We start from the raw sequence: 19,083 nt of genomic DNA on the forward strand, positions 1-19,083 counted from the left end.
CCAGGTCATTCACATAGATGCACCCTAGTACAGGGTGACCGCTGGGGTACATCAGTAGTCACTGGCCTCCATATTTTCATTATAGATAAGTACAGATTAACCCAGGCTGTTTTAAGGAGCAGGTAAGGATTTTGCCCCTGGAAGAGTTTAATTTCTGTTTGTAAATATATGGAAATGTAAGAAGCGTTCAAAATGCTTATGGAAGCACATATTTTACTGGAGACAGACTAATAAGTACTAGAATTTATTTTGAAATATCTATACTATAATATCTACTATTTTAAAATTACTACTCTTAGTAAAGCATTAAACAATATTTCATTTTAAACACAAGCAGCACTTCAGATTTTAACTTTTAAAATATGTAGATATTTTTAAATTACTCCGTTGTGTAAACAAATCCTTGCCTAAAAGTACAGTGTCTTGAAAAAATTCAACATAATTTAATTGATGGCTTTTATTTTCTCTTTTTGTCTCAGCTATTGGCATTCCTCAGTTTAGATGTCAACATTTCTATGCCTGGAAGCCGGAGAATAAAAATAGCTACACTCTTAAAAGGGTCAGTGCTGAGGGTGAAAGGTCCTGATCTTGCAAGTTCTTGCTCAAATGGAAACTCAATGGGACTGCTTGGGTGAGGAGGAATTACTCACCCAGCAGAAATCACAAAAGGAGGCTGAGCTCCTCTACTAAAATGGTAATAACTCAAACATGGAAAAGATTATTCACTCTCTGATGAAACAGGACAAGCAGGAGTCTGTGATTTTTATCTGAGGTTTAATAATCTGATATTTAAAAATCTGTGATTTTTTAAAGAGGTGACCACAGCTGAAACCCACTGGAAATCCATTTTGAAAACAGATGAGAACCTCCTGCTAAGTGGTTAGACTGCAGTGATGTCTTCACAATTGGTTTTTTTTTTAAAGTTTTTATATTTAATATAGATGAGCCACAGTGATTGCAGGCTGGTTTGGAAGCCAAGTATGTATTCATGTCAATATTAACAATGCCTTGGGCTAGAGAGAAAGCTTGACAAGATGTACTAATATAAATAAAAATCAGTGCATTTTTGGACTTACTTCATTCTGTGGCCTTAAAAAGAGTTTCCCTGGCACAGTAAGATGACCTTACCCTTGAAAAACAGTATTATATGGCAGAAAAATCTTTATTTCCTGACACAGTAGGACAGAAACCCACTTTCATTCCAAGCAATCCAGCTTGTACCTATGGAACCTAAAGAGAATGAACACATCATGACACCATAATACTGACTGTCTGATTCTTGAGATAAGGGTGAGTGCCTAATAGCTGTTTTCCAGACAAAGAGCACTCAGCTAAGAACCAGGGTATGTGTCAAGTAGGTTTTAAAGGGGAACATTACTCACAGCTCAACAGTGATTAAAGAATATTGAAATAGGCTGCAGAACTGAATCTCTTCTTTCACTATTTCAAGTGAAGAGGGAAAAAAATCTCCCAAACCCATAAATCTTCTCTTCTCTGGCCCTTTTCTACCTGGAGCACCACCTTCTTTGGTTCTGAGCAGCTCTATGCTGATCTTCAACTTAAGTTTGCTAGAAGAGGCAGCACTCCACTTCCAGGATTCAAGGACAGTCCAGTTGGTGTGATCAGATCCTGCATGAGAACTCTGCCACACCTGGCCCATTTCAAAACCTTCTGTAGCAAAAGACATTTACCACAGAGGAAGGTCCATAATTCTGAACCCTTGAACACATCACAGCTAATAAATGCAGTAAATGCAACTAGTAGTTCTCAGCCTGCAAAAGGGCATCTAAACTTTTGAATTGCTGGTCCCATTGCCCTTTGTTCCTTATATGACATTTCTGATTTTCCCTCTGAAAGATGATGAACCCATGAATAATTAACTAACTTGCTGACTCACTTCTTATCTGTTGTTCGTGGCAGATACTCCCTAGCTGTAGGTTGGAAATGAAAAAAAATTCTCCAGTGCAAAGCTTTTTGCTTAGCACATCTTAGTGGTTCCCTCATGGAGAAGTTAATGCGCAATACAAAAATCCTCTCCAGTATTTCAGTGCACTTGATTCTCCTTCTCCTCAATCTTTTCAACTGGAAAAAATAGTTCTTTGGATGTTTCTAGTATAGGTCCTTAGGAAATTCTATAGAGCCTTCCTGTTAGGTATGTAGAGACCTATTTTAGTCAATGACGATTCCCTTCCTTCTGGTTCTCTGAACATATTTGTCGTATTTGGAATAACAGAGCAACTACCTTCTCCAGCTCTCAGTGGTTTCCTCTGTTGTTCTAGGTCATGATCTTGTGAGTAGATGTGTGCTTATGGACCTTTGTGCCTGAACAGCGGTCACTGTTGGATGAAAGTCTGACATTTGATTTCTCAGAGGTGTTTTCAATGTAAGTCTACAACTGATTAGTTTTCTTGGGGGAAAGATCAGGGGTCCTGAAAAAATGGAAGTGTCATGTGTTTGTGTTAAAGTTTGTTCTTGGACCTTGCTGATGACTAAGTGTCATGGTTTAACCCCAGATAGCAAGTAAGCTCCACACAGCCACTCGCTCACTCCCCCCATGGTGGGATGGAGGAGAGAATCAGAAGGGTAAAGGTGAGAGAACTTGTGGGCTGAGACAAACACAGTTTAATAGGTAAACCAAAAGCTGTGCATGCAAGTAAAGCAAAACAAGGAATTCATTCACTCCTTCCCGTGGGCAGGCAGGTGTTCAGCCATCTCCAGGAAAGCAGGGCTCCATCATACATAACAGTTGCTTGGGAAATGCCATCACTCTGAACATGCCCCCTTTCCCTCTTCTTCCCTCAGCTTTATATGGCGAGCATGAAGTCATATGGTGTGGGATATCCCTTGGGTCAGTTGGGGTCAGCTGTCCCAGCCGCGTCCCCTCCCAGCCCCTTTTGCCTCCCCAGCCCACTCGCTGGTGGGGTGGGGTGAGAAGCAGAAAAGGCCTCAACTCTGTGTAAGCCCCGCTCAGCAGTAACAAAAACATCCCTGTGTTATCAACAGTTTCCAGCACAAATCCAAAACACAGCCCTATACTAGCTACTATGAAGAAAATTAACTCTACCCCAGCCAAAGCCAGCACACTAAGCTACTAAAAACTGGACCAGTCTGTCTAAGTTTATGAGGTCATAATCCATGAGAAGAGATTCCTAAAGAAGTTGTTTGGTTTTTTCCCCAGGAATAGCTCATTTTCTGAGCAAAGTAAACCCATGTATTACATTAAATAGGTTTTCCACAGTTCATTGTTTATTTGCAGGCCTGTTCTTTAAATGATAAGCCAATTCCCTCTCAAATACAGCTCCTTTCTCTGTGACCCACTCTGACAGCTGTGACAATCTGTTTGTCACAGAGCTTAGTACATACCAATTTATATATTAAAAGTAGCTGGAGGTGGAGCAGTCTCATTTGTGGGTTTAGGACCTTAAAACACAGGATGAAGATTCACCAGATTACTCCCTGTTTTTTGAAATTATTACATTACTTTTTAACTTTGCACTTCAGTGAGATCTCTTACAAGAGTGACTCTTACCTGGAAAAAAAATACTGCCCTGAAATGTCCTAATTATCCTCCATACAAGTATGTTACAAGTATGGTAACATGGCAGTGTGGGAGTACCTCAGGCTAAGGCCAGTAGTGGGCGGTTTGCCATCACAGGGCGAATTGTTTCTCGCTCGGTACCATATGCCTGATGGTGGCATGTGTCTTATCAGGAAGGACAAATTGCTATCCTTCATGTTTGGCAAGTTCCTGCTGGCATGCCAAAGGGGACTATATTTATTGGTACCATTTAGCCAACAACCTGGGAAAATTGTCGTGATGATGCGACTAGAGATTTACCAAGGCTGTTTTCCAAAAGCCGAAGAAGGTATAATTGAAGTGGGCTTTGAATTTCCAGCTCTGACTCTGGTTATTCCTATTTTCTCTGGGAACAGTACATCCTGCTCCCAAGCCCAGGCCTGTGGGGTTGCAGCTTGAACTACAGCTCATTTACTGTGATTTGGCATTGATAGGATTCCTACAAAGCTGGCTATTTTGACATACAACTTGGTACCCAAAATTTTGCTCTCCTTGTTCTGTTGAACCCTGGTTGCAGTTGCCTCCTTTCCTGCTACCCTGGTGACATGTGCTGACCTGGCTACCTAAGCATATATCCTCCCAGATGTGCTGAGAGCAGAGATCCAGAGAGCAGCAACTGTTCTTATCAAAACCCTCTTTGCCTGTCATCTGCAATGGGCACATGGCCTACATACAATTCAAAAAGCTCCAGAGATCATAGGCAATATGACCCTGACACTCACCCTGGGAATTTCACCTCCTCTGTTCTTTCCCCTTGTGAAACAGCAACATCAGAAACCTCCCAGAGAAGTGGAGCAATACCATGGGGTTATGTTATTTCTTATTTATCTTATTTCCACCCCAGACTGGGCACAGGGACATCCACTGTTCAACAAGAGCATCCGAGGTTACTTCTCCCAGAAGGCCATACCTACGGGAATGTCGGTCTTGGGTTATCGACTATTTGTATTTAAGGTACATTTTCAATTTATACTTAAGCTTTGCATATATAGCAGCGTTCGCAAGTGTGTGAAAGAAATTACCTCTTGGGGGAAAGAAAGGCAAATATCCCAATGTAAACATGATTTTATTGCCTTTATTTAGGCTGTGTGAAGGAATGGAAATCCATATGGGATGAGCTAAAACAGGCTTTTTGTTAACAAAACTTCTCAAACACACGCTCTGCTCAGAACAACTCCGCTCAAGGCACATGAAAAAAAGATTAAGGAGGACTCTATAATTTCCTTGTCCTCGCTTAAAAAATCCGTACGCCTATTTGCTTGTGTCTTGCCACACATTCTCATAAGCAAAGGAATTTTGGAAGTATTCTTTAAAACATTGTCAAAATGTACCATAATCCTTCACTTGGGCATTTAAATCTTCTCTTCCACCTGAGGTAAGTGTTGCTTTTGGTTCTTGTAGCTACAGCCAAAACATGAAAAATTGCTTGTGCTTGGATTGGCTGTATTGGAGTTTTCTATATTCTAAGCAGGAGGTACCCAGGACTTGCTCATATTGCATGCATTTTCTCTTCATTTGCTGTTTCAGTATTGCTGGCAGCATATTGCACAACTACGAGCAAGGATTTTCCTTTTCCCCTGTAAGTCCCTTCTGTGTGCATAAAAATTAGGTTGTTCTGCTGATTTAATTACTCTGAGGACAGATCATCTTACTAGGCTTCTTGTCGCAATACTGACATTTCTTGTGGAAGTTTTAATAGATTTGACACTTTTTATTATAGTACAATTTCTAGCTTGTCTTCCAGTGAACAAACGTTGATTAATAACTCTTGGCATTAGAAACAACTCACAGCTTTTGCTTATTTTCAGTAGTTCAGTAAACTGAGGGAAGGTCTTGACAACCTTAATTTGCTTTGATTAGTAGCTGATCGACTATTCTTGTATCTTTATCAGCTTCCTGCCCATTGGGCCAAGAATAATATGGAAAGCGGGTTGTGCATGTCTGAAACATCCATCCTGTACAGATCTGTTAAATCCCTCAGATGTTTGTTGTTGACTATTACTTGAATAAATTCACTGCAGATCCCTTAACTAGCAAACACTGCCACAGGGTGACTCATGGGTATAAACATTCTCCAAGTCATAAACCATCTCTAGTCCACTCATCTGCTAGGAAGGTATTTGCTTGCATCTTCCAGCAGAGCCCTTTTTCCATGAATAAAGTAGCATTAAGAAAAGTGCAAGCCACAAACCAGTTGTTGGAGGGTAGGCACTCAAGAGTAAGCTAATGCACACTCCTACTTTTACAGGAACAGTTCTGATGTTTTCCTTACAGATGACTTGGTCAACATTAAGGAAAAGATGCTTTTATTTGGGCAAAAGTCAAGAAACTAAGGTACAGCAAGGGTTTTTCAGCCCAGCTCTCAGCTTTCAGGGCCTTGCTGTCATTTGGACTGAAAGAAGACTCTAGCAAGAACTTGTCCTGTTGCATCTCGACTGCCAGCTGTCCCTTCTTTACAGGCCTTTTTAATCAAGAAAACCATTGAGCACAGATGAATTCCCGGGCTAGATCCTGCTGAAAAATGTTGAAGACTAGTGGCAGATAGCACCTTCCTTTTATTTCTTGCACTTACTCATACTCATTTCAACAAGTCAGTGTGTGTTAATGTTAGGTGTTGGTAAAAGTGCTAGAAAAGCTTTTTGCAGGTTGGTTTCTCAATCAGGCAGCCAGGGTGACGCCAATACAGCCCATGTGCAGGAGCTGGATTCTTCCACTGGGCTTGGTACTAACATCAGGCTTCCTACACTCACCCATTCTATGCCAAACAGTCACTGTAGCTTGGTATAAGGCTTTGTTTTAGATTTTAGGAAAAAGTACACAGCAAATTAACAAGAAACATCTTGCTCCCAGAAATTTGTAGAGAATAAATGGGATACATAGACATGAAAATATACTGAAGGTAAAGTTTCTTGCATTGTACACCTCTCCCCTCACAGCCTGGGAGCTTCGTAGGGCTCTGTCACAGCCTGATTTGCTGTATTGTCGGCTCCTATGTTGTTTGATTGAGTTTGAAAAATAAACATAGTAATCAACTATCAGCAGGTAATGGTTTCCTCTGAGTTAAGAAAGAGCAGCCGCCAACTCCTGCTGTGCTCTGTTGGGTGCATCAGGCATTGCCATCAAGCCTCTGGAGTTCCGGTCTGGTTCTGGTGTTTTGAATGAAGGGAACAGTCTCTAACCATTTCTGATCATTCTTGATGGGGAAGTGCATGGCCCATCTTTCCCTGTGTTTACTATTCTGAGAGGTCTCCCCAGTTTCAGAGCAATTGAGGTATTTTAGTTGTAATGACCAGGCACTCTGTTTCTGCAGTCCATACTCTAGAGTTAACTTTGTTTCTTCCTTCCAAAAGTCTTTGGTAGCGAAGAATACTTTGTTGTTCTGCAAGTTAACCAGATTTTCTAAATTCTCCTAAAGGACTGATTTTCCTAAAAGATTGTCTCATTGGTGTCATGTTATCTTCATTTCTAGTAGGCACTGAACAGTTTGGGGGAATTATCTGTTTGTGTTTCTCCAAATGTTGGGATTTTTTTCAGCCTTCTGTCATGGTATTTTTTTCTTATGGACCTCTGTATGTTTTCATGCCATACTTTCACATTTTTTAAATCATGCCCTTTGTGGATTTGTGAAATTTCTGAGATCTACAAAAATTTCCTTTCCCTGTTTGAACAGAAGCTTTGCTATATGGATGTTTGTGCCCTTGTCTGCACTCATGGAGCTTCTCCCTGTAACAGTGCTGTTCTTACTGGTGCCAGCAACTTGTCTTCTTCTAGTGGTGGTCAAATTTTTTCAAGGGTTGTGGTATCCTTTTTTTTGGAAGGTCTTGCTGTGAACTATGTGATATCTGCTGTATTAAACAGATCCTGGCAGGTTGTCCCCAGCTGTAGGATGGTTTCCGTGTCTTTTTGACAAACTGGTGCTTTTAATTGCTTTCCTGTGATTCAGTTTCATATTATATTCTCTTGATCTTGTAAATAACACTAATAGATATTTCTTGTGCTTTTTCTTTGATGCTGTTGTAAATGAGGATATTGCAATTATGATACTCTTCCGTATATCTTTTTTATTGGCCTATCTCTTGCGAAGACGATATACTAAAGGGTGCTCTCTGAAGTATTGCTTTATGAGCAGTGCTGAAAGTAGATAACTTGCTTCTCAGCAGGTCCAGTTGCTGATGCCACTAGCTAGATTGATCACAACTTTGGATAGGATGCATACATGACACCAGCTGGGATAACTAGGCTGTGGTGGCCCGTTTTTTGAGTCTTGGTCACCCTCGAGAAGGGCTGTGTTTCTGTTACTACTGCACTAACTGCATTAAGAAATTTCCACTTTTCCAGTCAAATGTGTTTTTATTCTCATGTGATAGTCCTGGTAACACCAGTACTTAAGGACTGTGAGGATAAGTTTTGCATTAACTAAAGACCACTCTGCATAGGTTGGGTTTTTTCCCAGCATTTATGTGGGTGGCTGTGTCATAAAAATACTCCACGGACAGATCTCTGCAGCTCATGTAAATCTTTATCGGGAAACATGAGGTAGAAGGAGATAATTTTCTTTTTCTTGGATGTTCATTGTTCTTTTTCCAGATGCAGTTTGTAGGCCCAGTATAGAAAAGGAATATGGGGCCCTGTAGGAAATAAGAGAGAGCAGGGAATGACTGGTGGTCGGCTTCTTGGATGGGTGATGGAGGGTTAGAGGAGACACCATTGGAGCAGCCATGGAGAGGCATGTATTTATGTGCGCATCCACAGCTGGCTTTTCAGAATAAGATGATTGTGCGTATACACGCGGACAGAGGAAGAACAGGGAGTTCAAAAAGTCAACACACTAAAAATATACTTCATCAGTTAGGAGTTTTTTTAATCTCCAATTTGGGATGAGGGTCTTGTGTTTCAGCCCCCTTGAAGACAAGCTGGTTCCTTTCTTCTGGTGCTAACCTTGTGAGAACAGTCCTCTTGCTCTTTTTTTAAATCCTAGTGCTATACATTGTTGTCTGTTTAGATGGCTTGTGGGAATACAGAACTCCAGAGGACAGGGTGAACTAAACAAGCTTTTATGTAAGGATAAATAAGGATTATTAAGCACACACTAATCTCTGAAGAGCTCATGTTAGCATTTACAGAAGAAAGCAGGGAGGAAATAAGAAAAGGAGCATAGTGGGAATAATTGAGACTTGAGGAAGAAGTCTTCCAAGAGGTGCATTCCTCAAATTCCTAAGAGGGACATGTACCTAACATTGAGTTAACAAACCACAGTTGTGCACAGCAGTTGCATGAATCCCGTGAATGGGGTGTTTCAGTAAGGTACCTTATCTGATGAGGTCTCAATTCTGCTGCTGGTGCTGGCTGTGCATTAGGAGCCCTCAAGGTGGTGAGCAGTGCCATTCCCTCCTCAGAAAAGCTCAGTGATGGGGACAGAATCTGTCATCAAATGGCTTTTGGTCTGGCCTTCAGTGCAATATGCTTACCCTTGCCTCAAAGCCACAGAGCACTTAAAGCCTGACTTCTACACCCGTTTTTGCCAGGGCTGCTGCCACTGAGTTCCCATTGCCCTGGGAAAGATGCAGCTGCACCCAACGACCACTTACTGCTGGTGTCAGTCTCCACGGGACCTTCAAGTCTCTGGTCTTGTAAGAAGCCACTCTTCGCCCTTGCTTCAGTGTGCTTTTGCAATGACAGATTCCCAAAGATGATCCTCTGAAAAATGAACATGTTTAGGTAATTAGCATCTCCCTAGAATGCAAAGTCTGCAGTGGCATGAAGAATAATTGCCTGCCTTTGCATGAGGCATCACCTTCACTCCAAAGGTCTCTGCCTAGAGTGTTTCAATTTCAGACTGCTTTAAAGTTACTGAGATCTCTGGGTATTTTTCTCTCCAGGCAGGCAGAATTACTGTTTTATAAGGTTTGGAAAATACATCATATTCTGTGGGAAAGAAGCAGGTTTGTAAAACAGAGATGCTGTCATGAACTTCATCAGAATGAAGGATAACATTGGCTGGAGCGAGAGCATTTCCTGAGGAGACCTGTTTATCTCACCGAGATTCTGTTGTGCAGAGCCATTTGACAGCTGAGCAGAAGAGCTGCCATCCTGCATCAGAGCCAGCGTCTGTGCAGACCAGTATCCTGGGACTGCTAGGGGCCAGCTCAAAACGCTTCAGAGAAAAATGCATTTCTATCATGACAGGAAGTAACTTCCCATGTGATGAATTTAATGCCAATCCCAGACACTTGCTGGTTGATTTGGGGAAGAAGCACAGGACTAATAATTTCTTTGACTTTTTTTTTTTTAATCTCAGGTAATTTAACAGTAAATATTCTGAGCAAAATTCAGCTCTAGCCATATCTTGAATCATTAATGAACTCTTTATCATGGAACTGCACTGTGGCAGCAGATTTATTGGGTTATTAAACAGCCATAGCCCTCATAGCCTTTTGCAGGATGTTAGTCTTGATAAAGGAGCTATATTCAAAGGCAAAGGAGGAGCTGGTACAAAGCCTGAGCTATAGTTTTTAAACTGTTTTGTACTATGGGCCATTAACATTTCTGTTTTCTTTCTCTTTCTCCTTTCAGGGAACTTGCCTGGTTGTTCTTCATTACATTAGATTTGACCTTTCTTTGTGTATCTACAGGTTATTATTTCCCATTTGTTTCTTTATGCACCTAATAAATGGATCGGTGGTAAACTCTGACCACAGACACCTCAGCTTTGAGAGAGTGACCAGCACTTGCAAACTGTGACTCTGAACACCAGAGAGAGTGCACCAAAGTGTGGGATGTGCTCGTACTCACTAGATATAGCACTTCTGCCATATACGGGTCTCTTTTGCTAGCTAAAATTAACTGGCATGTGTTTCTGGCACTGTGCTGCTGCTGTTTCCAAAGTGACAGCCTCTTTTGCATCCCCAGGAACTCACCTGAGGAATGGTACATCTGCTAAACACTGCCTGCTTGCTTTCCCCAGCCTGCAGAGGGCTCTTGCCCTGCCAAGTGCTGCCGTGCACCCTCTGAAATGACAAACCCGCATTCCCAGGGGTAGGAAGGGAAGAGTTTCTCCTGCCAAGTGCCCACTTGCTCACTATCAACAGGCAGGACACCAGCCTCTCTCTTGCTGGTGATCAAAGAGCAAGGAAAAGCCATATTCTTCTGACCGGCTGGGGTTAAACCACAACACCGTCTCCCTGAATCATACTAGAACCGGTCACCAATGCTTCTTTTCTCTAATGACATAATGATGTATGAACCTTGCATGGTTATAACCATGTCCTTTGTATCTTTGATTAGTCCTTCTTATTAATGCTGCAACTGCAGGCAAACTGCTTTCTTTTATCCAGCATGAATCTTCTTTTCTGTAAGCATGCCACAAAGTTTAAAAATGTATTAGAACTTCCTCTGGCCAATTCTGCTTCCAAAATGCAGAGTGGTGAGCATGGCAGGAACCTCTTCCTGCAGACTTCTGTCCAGGAGAACAGGTGATTCCTGGAGTGCTGTTTCCAACATATATTGAGAAAGTTGCAATTAGAAGATTCATGAAAGCACATCAGTGTTTTTCAGTGTTACTGGGATACTCCTGGGACCCTGCAGATGGTTTGGTATCCCAGGTTTTTAAAATTTCTTATTTTCAAGACTACTTTACACAAACTGCATTAGAAAATCATCAGCACAGAGTCTGTGGTCTATGTAATCTTCGGGACTACTCATATGGCTTTGCAGAACACTGGTAGTAGACAGTAAAAAAGCTTTCTAATGAAAAATACCCTGGAAGAGTTATAATTTCTATTGATACATTTCTCAAGTCAGTTGTTCATATTTTATTTCTGTATCATTGGTCACATTTTAGAGGAAATTCTGCTATGTGTTAAATAATGCTAAATATTCTAATGATAGATTAAACACCTCTAACATGTGCAACCTGGGTATTCAATGAAGATCTAAATATAATCACACTGTACACCTTAGCCCCCTTTCACCTTCTCCTCCTGTCCTGGAATATAATTAGGCTGGAGCCTTGGGGACACACTCACAGCTAACCAACATCTCAATGATCTTGCTGGAGCCAAAGTATATGTCAAGTCACAACTGACTCTGAGGCACTGACTCTGAGAATAGATTCAAATTTCCACTGCTAGGTGCAGTAGTAACATGAATTTAGACTACCAAGAAAATACAATACATCTTAAAGAAAAAGTAGCCCTTAAAAATAATTTTTAAAAAATAATAATCTCAAGGCTTATAGAGGACAAGGATCATAACTGGGACCTACTCAGAAAATTTAGTAATTTTCTCTTTCTGCATGCTGTTTTAGAGCCTGTGAAAAATGTGGTTAGTGACTAACTTACATTTCCTGTTTTATAGCCCTTATAAACCAGCTATTCTGAAGGGCTGGTGTGTTTATGCACTGGAAGACATTAAGCCCAACTCAGGAAACTGATTCCTGCTTGGACAGTGGTGGCTGTGCTAAAGCTCCAGCTTTCCAGGCCGTGGGTATGTAGCTGCCACTGCAGAAAGCAATGGCCGTATTACACGCTGGGATGGGCAGATGTGTGATCACGCCCACCTCCTCACCTGAAAAGCAATTCCACTCCACCTTGAAGTCGGGCTGCCTCAAACCACATCTCTGCATTGTTTTCCCCTTGTGTTAGGGCTTGCCAGAAAACAAAGTCATTTGTGGGTGCAGGTTTCCAGAGGCACATGAAAGCCAACAGATAATCAGCCATACGAATGCACAGCTATTTATAAATAAAGTGCTGGTACGCTGCCTAATAGCTTGTTCTGTAGGTAAAAAGGAGATTTGGCAGCTGCTTTTGATCTCCCAGAAGTCAGGCTGGCAAACACCCAAGGCCCAACACAGAGGGGGTGTTCAAAGGAAGACACAAGGCAGCTTAGCATTGCCCTGGCAGCCCAACCACAGGCTTCACAGGCAAGGAAAGCAATGAAGTAATCTGTTAATTAGCTCAGCACAGAGGTGTTTCAGATGTCTGTAACAAACACTGAATACAATTCAGTACAGCACATTGTAAACTGCTGATAAAAATCATCAGTCTAAGTTTAGTGCAGCACTAATCTGCTTCCTCCTCTGGGTGCAGATCTCTCGTAGACCTTTTTCTGCAAATGGAGGCTGCTTCAAGAGTGCCATCTCCCTTGAAGTTGTGATTAGCATTTATTTCCCCATGCTGGAGTTAAATTTAGCAGTAGATTTACTTACTTTTTAGAACTAGGAACTTATTAAAATCTTCAAATTTTTCTTTACAGAGCAAACCAGGAACGAATAAAGTGCTCTCAGAAAGTGGTAATATTCTATTCACATTTTACAATTAAAGTAATTGCAATTCTAATACTATAGACTATTACAATTTAAGATCTGACATCATACAGAGTTATTAATATGGGACTAAAACAATTCCTCTGAGTGGGACTTTGAATATAATTTCTTACTCAGATTACATAGTCTTTAAGTAACTGGATAAAAAATATTTACGTGTATTTTGGGCTAAGCTGCTTATTCATGTCTGATAATCAGATGATTAGAACATGTCAATTTATTTCAGATCTATAAAATACATATCTAAAAATATCCCTTTACAGACAATATTCACCATTGAGTTTAGATTTTAGTATGGTCTTAAGCCTATCTTGCTCAGAATGATTATGTAACAGAGCAACAAAATATTCTACATTTTAACTTGTTAGATTTCCTTAACTAGATTCTACCATATACATCAAAAATAGTTGTGCACAGTAACCAAATAAACATCTACATTTCAAGAACAGATTGGCTATACCTCATAGCTGAGACACCAATTACAGTACATTTATTAAAAATCCTGCAAGAATACACTCAGTAGTAACAGTGGTAGCAGTAGTTAAAATCTTAACAGTTCTGTGAAATGATCAAAGCAAATGATAACAGAATTGAAAAAATTCAGTTAATCATGTGTAAAGTAAAACCCATGTAACACTACAATGAAAGAAGAAATTACACGGGCTCAAGTGCAAAAAAGCAATATTGTAAGCCATCTTCTCTCTTTGGTAAAAATCAATTAGCAGGAAGTATACCATAATAATTCAAGTCAAAGACTAATTCGTGTTATATATTTTTTTCCTTTCCTACCATAGGCAGACTTGATGATTTGCAGGCATCCTACAGTAGAGGAGTTAAAATTCTAAATAACACTGCACATTTTTTTCCTCTTTGAAGCTTAAATACTGAAATTAAAGATAAGGATTTTTTTCTTTCATAAATAGCTTTTCAGTAGTATAGTCTCTTAAGGAATTTAAAAATAAATAGCAAAATATACACAATCTCAAAGATTACATTTAATTCCTTCTAGGTATATCCTGAAAATATATCACCAGAGAATAAATAACTTTGGGTTTCTCAAATATTTGGTAAAATGAGAATTACTCTTACACAAGGAGCTTCTCTGAGGAATTAGGAAGTACCATTACTTTTTCTACAATGCTTTTACTATACAGGTGGTATTTCAGTAGCTTTACAGTAATAACATAATCTGTCATATAATATGGACATTCCCCATTAAAACGTACAATAAAAAAAAATTTCAAAATTAAACCTTCAGAATTTCAGGTTCAAACCTGAGGAAATTCTAGGTAGCTGGGAAGGTCTCCTGGCTGGACAGTCAAGCTCATTTGTCTACGTCAGGAGGCTACAATAATAGTAAGGTAATTTCCTCTAGTGGTAGAGCCACAGTATTGTACTGACAATGTATTAAAAATCCCAAAAGGACAATGTGTTAAGGAAGGGACAAAATGGAAGGATGTGAGTGAATAACACTTGAGTGTAAGCCATCCTGAGAAAACAGTTAATTGCCTACAGGGATTTCAATATAACCATAGATTTTAAATATTCTTCTGCTTTTGAAGGGCTTGACCCTCATGAACAATTAAGGTAATGTCATAGGGGATTTCTATTTGAATTTGCAGGTTACCAACTTACTCAAGGTCCTCCTTCGTATTTATCTGAAATTATTGCTAAAGAAAAGAAAAATGCAGGCCACATCAGCAAAGCAACTAGTTAAAAGAATCCAGCAACTTGAAGTGTCATTAGACATTAAAAAAAGTCTTAACTTCAGGAAGATCTTCTGCAGGGGCAGTGCAAAAGTCCTTGCCTTTTTAGAAGATCTGTTTAAGCTGCCAGCAAAGTAAAGGCAATTTTGACTGCTCATTTATTCAGAATTCATAAATAACATGTAGATGCACTAATGTCCTATTCACTTCCACAGTTCATTTACATAAAATATTAAGCAGAATGCTTTTCTACTCCTTGTTTGATTCCAAGCACGAGATGTAAAAACCAGTTAAATTGCACAGTCCAGCCCTTATCTCTGCAAACCTCTATCTGATCAAGAAAATGCTTTTTGGCGTCTTCTTCACTCTTCCCTACTGTCAGTGCATCCCGGATATATTCAATATCCTCTTTGCTGGTTAATTGGGGCATTCCAGTCATTAGCATCATGGAGAACAGGATGATCAGCAGGTTTGTGTGATGTCGAAGAGCTAAATAAGCCTTCACACACACGTCCTACAAGACAGAAGAAGTTTTTGTTAATTGATGCAGTGAACTGAGAGGCGTGGTGTAGGAATTTCACAGGACTCTCATTAACCAACTCTATTCAATCACTCAAGTATGTCGGAGAGAGGAGACCCGACAGAGCTGTTCACCTGAGCAGAAACGTGAAGCGAACTTCTGTATGCGTTGCTCCATATTACTTCATTTATCACCACACCTTGGGGCAACAAGTACTGTGTTGGCGTACAAACTAAAGGCTCTTTTTACTAATATTATATTAATTACTAAAGCATAAAACCTTAGCCTCACCACCGTTTCAAATTAATTTTCCCTGTCATGTAATCTCTTTCTGTGGCTGTTAAAAGAGACAGCAATAATTCACTGTCGTCCTTTCCAATTGGTATGTTCCCATTTAAAGACCATGGCTGGCAAGTGCTACTGAATAAAGCAGCACCTCCAGGGGACTGTTCTTTATTCTATATATATGTCTATTAACTTTGCAGAGGTGACGGCTTATTTAATGGAGAAGATTTTTCAGGCTTGGTGTTCTGAGAAATTTTTCCACCTGACGGCTCTAGTTTTCAGGCACACTGCCTTGCTGTAGCACTTCTGTGTTTATGTACTGTCATGCTGGATTCCAGAGATTTTTTTTAATAGCTTTTTCACTTCCATATATGTCATTTGTGCCTAATAGCATAACCTTTAGGAGAACAAAATTTCTGCAGCTTGGAAAAACACTCAATGCTTTTTAAAAGAATATTTAATGCTAAGTGACTAATACATGAACTGAAATGATTATTTCTTATATTAAATTTATTACTCATTTACTTTTAGAAACAACATCTTCAGGAAGACAATGCAATGAAGAAATCAATCATATATTGGAAAGTTAAATTTGGCCTGCAATGCAGTAATGCAAAAAGATGAAAAATATTTCCAAGAAGGTTGTTGCTATTAAAACCAAAGCTGAAGCAATCTGAGTTTTTATCCAGTTAAATATTCAATTTAACCTTTCCACAAATGTATATGAATTTATTAGAGAATTCTTAAGAAAGCCAAATATTTTCATGTAAAGTTCCACCAAGTCTCATCAGCCCTCTAGAACACCATTTATTTTTGACAAGGTGGATGGTTTATTTCTTCCTTAGAAACAGTAAGAAATGCACAAATAATCTTAATGTGTATTGCTGTTCGCATCAGCAACACCAGGACAACCAACCAGACAGGTTAGGAAGACAGTAAAGAAGGAAGAGGATGTGTTGAGGAACTGCCTGTAGGGTTTCTTTTTTCCTATTGCACTCTATTTCCAGATAAATTCTGTCCTGAAATAAGATCATACTTACGAACTCTAATGTTAGTTTAGCTCTAGCGAAGCAGAACGTAAAGTGCAATGGTCAAAGCACAATTTACAACAGAAAGCACCATCATCTTATCACAGGGATTAGTTTCTCTCCATGACACCAGGGGAAAAAATAAAAAATAAAGAAATTCTACTTATGTATTATCAACTTCAAACAGGGAAATCTTGTCACAAGAGTTAGTGTGTGTTTTGTTCCCCCTGAAAAAGATGAAAGCTCTTTATAGTTATATCAAAGAAGGTTTTACATTTCTCTATGGATGATGCCTCTTACTACTGTGGGTGTCTGAGACAGAAAAACAGTTATGCAGTCAGGAACCTGGCATCACAGCATCCCAAAGGCAATCCTTCCAGGAATTCAAAAGATTTAAAAAAGCTGTATCTGCCTGTTACAGTTACTTATTCAGACAGGAACTGAATGGTGTTTTGAATTAACATCTGCCAGAAAAATAATTTTTACACTTCTGAGAAAGGCAGAGAGAACCAAAAATAACACATACATAGGTGTCAAAGATATGTAGAAGTTTACCAAGGGATTAAGAAGAAAGCTGCTAACTAATCTAAAGCCATAGGCAAAATGAGAGGAGCTGAGGAGAAACCAAAATCCTGTTGTCCAATAGGCAATAAAGAATAATTATTCTGAGAGCTTGAAACTGTCCTAAATATTAGTCTCCTAAAGGCCAGGCATTGTTTTAATATAAAGCGTCCAAGTTCTGTTATACAGGATATCCCTTCCCTGTGCAGTGTACTACAAATAAGTATTTTTCAATGATGAATTGTACACCCTTCTGCTTTCTGTCACCTTTATTTGACAAATACATGAGATTTTGTAAACAAAGGGTACAGAAGAATTTTATTAGTACTGAAAATACAGATCTCTGTATTATCAAGTCAGCCGAGTAATAAAAAATAATTAAATAAATTAAATATAATGAATAAAAATGCATTCAAAATTCAATGCAAAAGCTAGCAAAGACAAGTTTAGGCAAATAATAGGTAGGTGGACAAAGCTCAAAAGACTACAAAGATCTTAGATGAGGCTCTCCTAAGGGTTTCTACATGTAAGAAGTGAAAAAGTTGTGTGTACATAGGAGTAAGAGAGTTGCATGGGTTTCAGCCAAAGGCCAGAGAGGAAATGCCACCACATGAGACACTGACAGCAAGAGAAATCTGGACAGTACTGAGGCATCTGAAAAATTCATAGATGGAACACAAAAATACTTGCCTTTTCAGATTAAGTCATGCTTAAATACATTTTCGTGATTAGGACAAAAGACCATAAACCACTGCTTCCTACTAAGCATTTCTGTGATGTCATTAACAGCCTCTAGCCTCTAATTTTCATTAAACCATCATAAGGAAAGCAAACAAAAAGGGAAGCAAAATTTAGATTAAGAACTAATAGGAATGAGCTTTATTGCTAGCTCCAGAAAAGATGCCAGGCCACTGACAGGTTTAGAAGGTCACTAATAATGAACTATACTCTGTTGCAGTGAACTTCGGTCAAATTTATTTTCTTAATTAACTTCCTCTGACACCTGCAATATGAGCTATGGCTAACACATCTGTAGGAACTGTATCCAATAGGTGACAAAGAAATAAATTTTTTAAAAAAGTATATATTTTAAAATATTAAAAACATCAAAGCATGTAAAAACCAAAGGATTCCTTTAAAGTACAACCTACTTTAATGTAGCTGAAGTACAAATTAATGAGAGATGCTCTTAAAAATTAATGAAGGATAAATGCTGAGACTTTTCCGTTAATACAAGAATGAGTCAGCAGGCACATTGAATGAATCCCTCAACATTAGGAAACATGATGAAACCAGACAGTTGAAAAGTGAAGCTATAATTCTGTTTATTTTTGTACTCTGACCATACAATTAAAACATATATTTTTACCGCAAAACATGCAGATCTTGCTCTGTGTTACTATTTACTTGTATGGAAGTATTTTAACTTTTTTTTAATGGCGTTTGAGACAAAAAAGCCTTTTAATATACTACCAGGAGTTTATGAACAGTATCCAATGCAGCAGAACTGTACACGGACTTACATTTTTTTGGTCAGTATTATTTGTCTGTGCATGAATCACCCCACCTAAAATGACCAGGTCACATATCACGGTCATAGTTCACACAGGTAAAGCACATTAATCACCTTTCATCTGGTTAATGACACTAGCACTATCATGGCATTCCTGAACAGTCTGCATTAGTGGGATGGTAGCAGAATTTAGAAATTCGTAACAGAATTACAAAATATGTATTCAGGACTGTATTATGAAGGCATGGCTTACTGAAGAGAGGCTAAGACCAAAATCACCTCCTATTGCTTTTGGATTTGGGGCTGCTGAAGTAAAGGCCAGATATTCTCTAGAAAGCTGGATGATTCATATATACGAACACACTACCTCACGGTAGGTGCTAACAGCTTGCTAGTCTTCCAATTCTCCACAAGCACCCTTTCACATTTTCAACTATTTTCTGCTTCCAGAACAGAGGTCTTCTATGAAATGATATAACCTAGAGTGGCGTTTCGGCCCCACTATTGCACATGGCTTACAGCTGCAGCAACAGCATCTTTCCTGTACGCAGCACAGCTCACAGGCTTCTTT

At 39.3% G+C, this 19,083-nt stretch overlaps 1 protein-coding gene across 4 annotated transcripts in view; it reads right to left on the reverse strand.

Moving 5' to 3' along the window:
- Positions 1 to 4,638: 4,638 nt before the first annotated feature.
- PIK3CG (phosphatidylinositol-4,5-bisphosphate 3-kinase catalytic subunit gamma) overlaps positions 4,639 to 19,083 on the reverse strand; it is a 44,508-nt gene continuing 30,063 nt past the window's right edge. For 3 of the 4 annotated variants that reach the window (XM_075081372.1, XM_075081371.1, XM_075081374.1), the window contains one exon: positions 12,852 to 15,119. In XM_075081372.1, coding sequence (XP_074937473.1) covers positions 14,838 to 15,119 — 282 coding nt within the window. In that variant the 3' untranslated portion in view covers positions 12,852 to 14,837. Of the gene's footprint in view, positions 8,206 to 9,165; positions 9,275 to 12,851; positions 15,120 to 19,083 lie in introns of those variants that run through there. The other variant, XM_075081375.1, reaches the window with a different exon arrangement.

Source organism: Phalacrocorax aristotelis, chromosome 1, assembly GCF_949628215.1.
Source record: "Phalacrocorax aristotelis chromosome 1, bGulAri2.1, whole genome shotgun sequence".
Taxonomy (NCBI): Eukaryota; Metazoa; Chordata; class Aves; order Suliformes; family Phalacrocoracidae; genus Phalacrocorax; species Phalacrocorax aristotelis.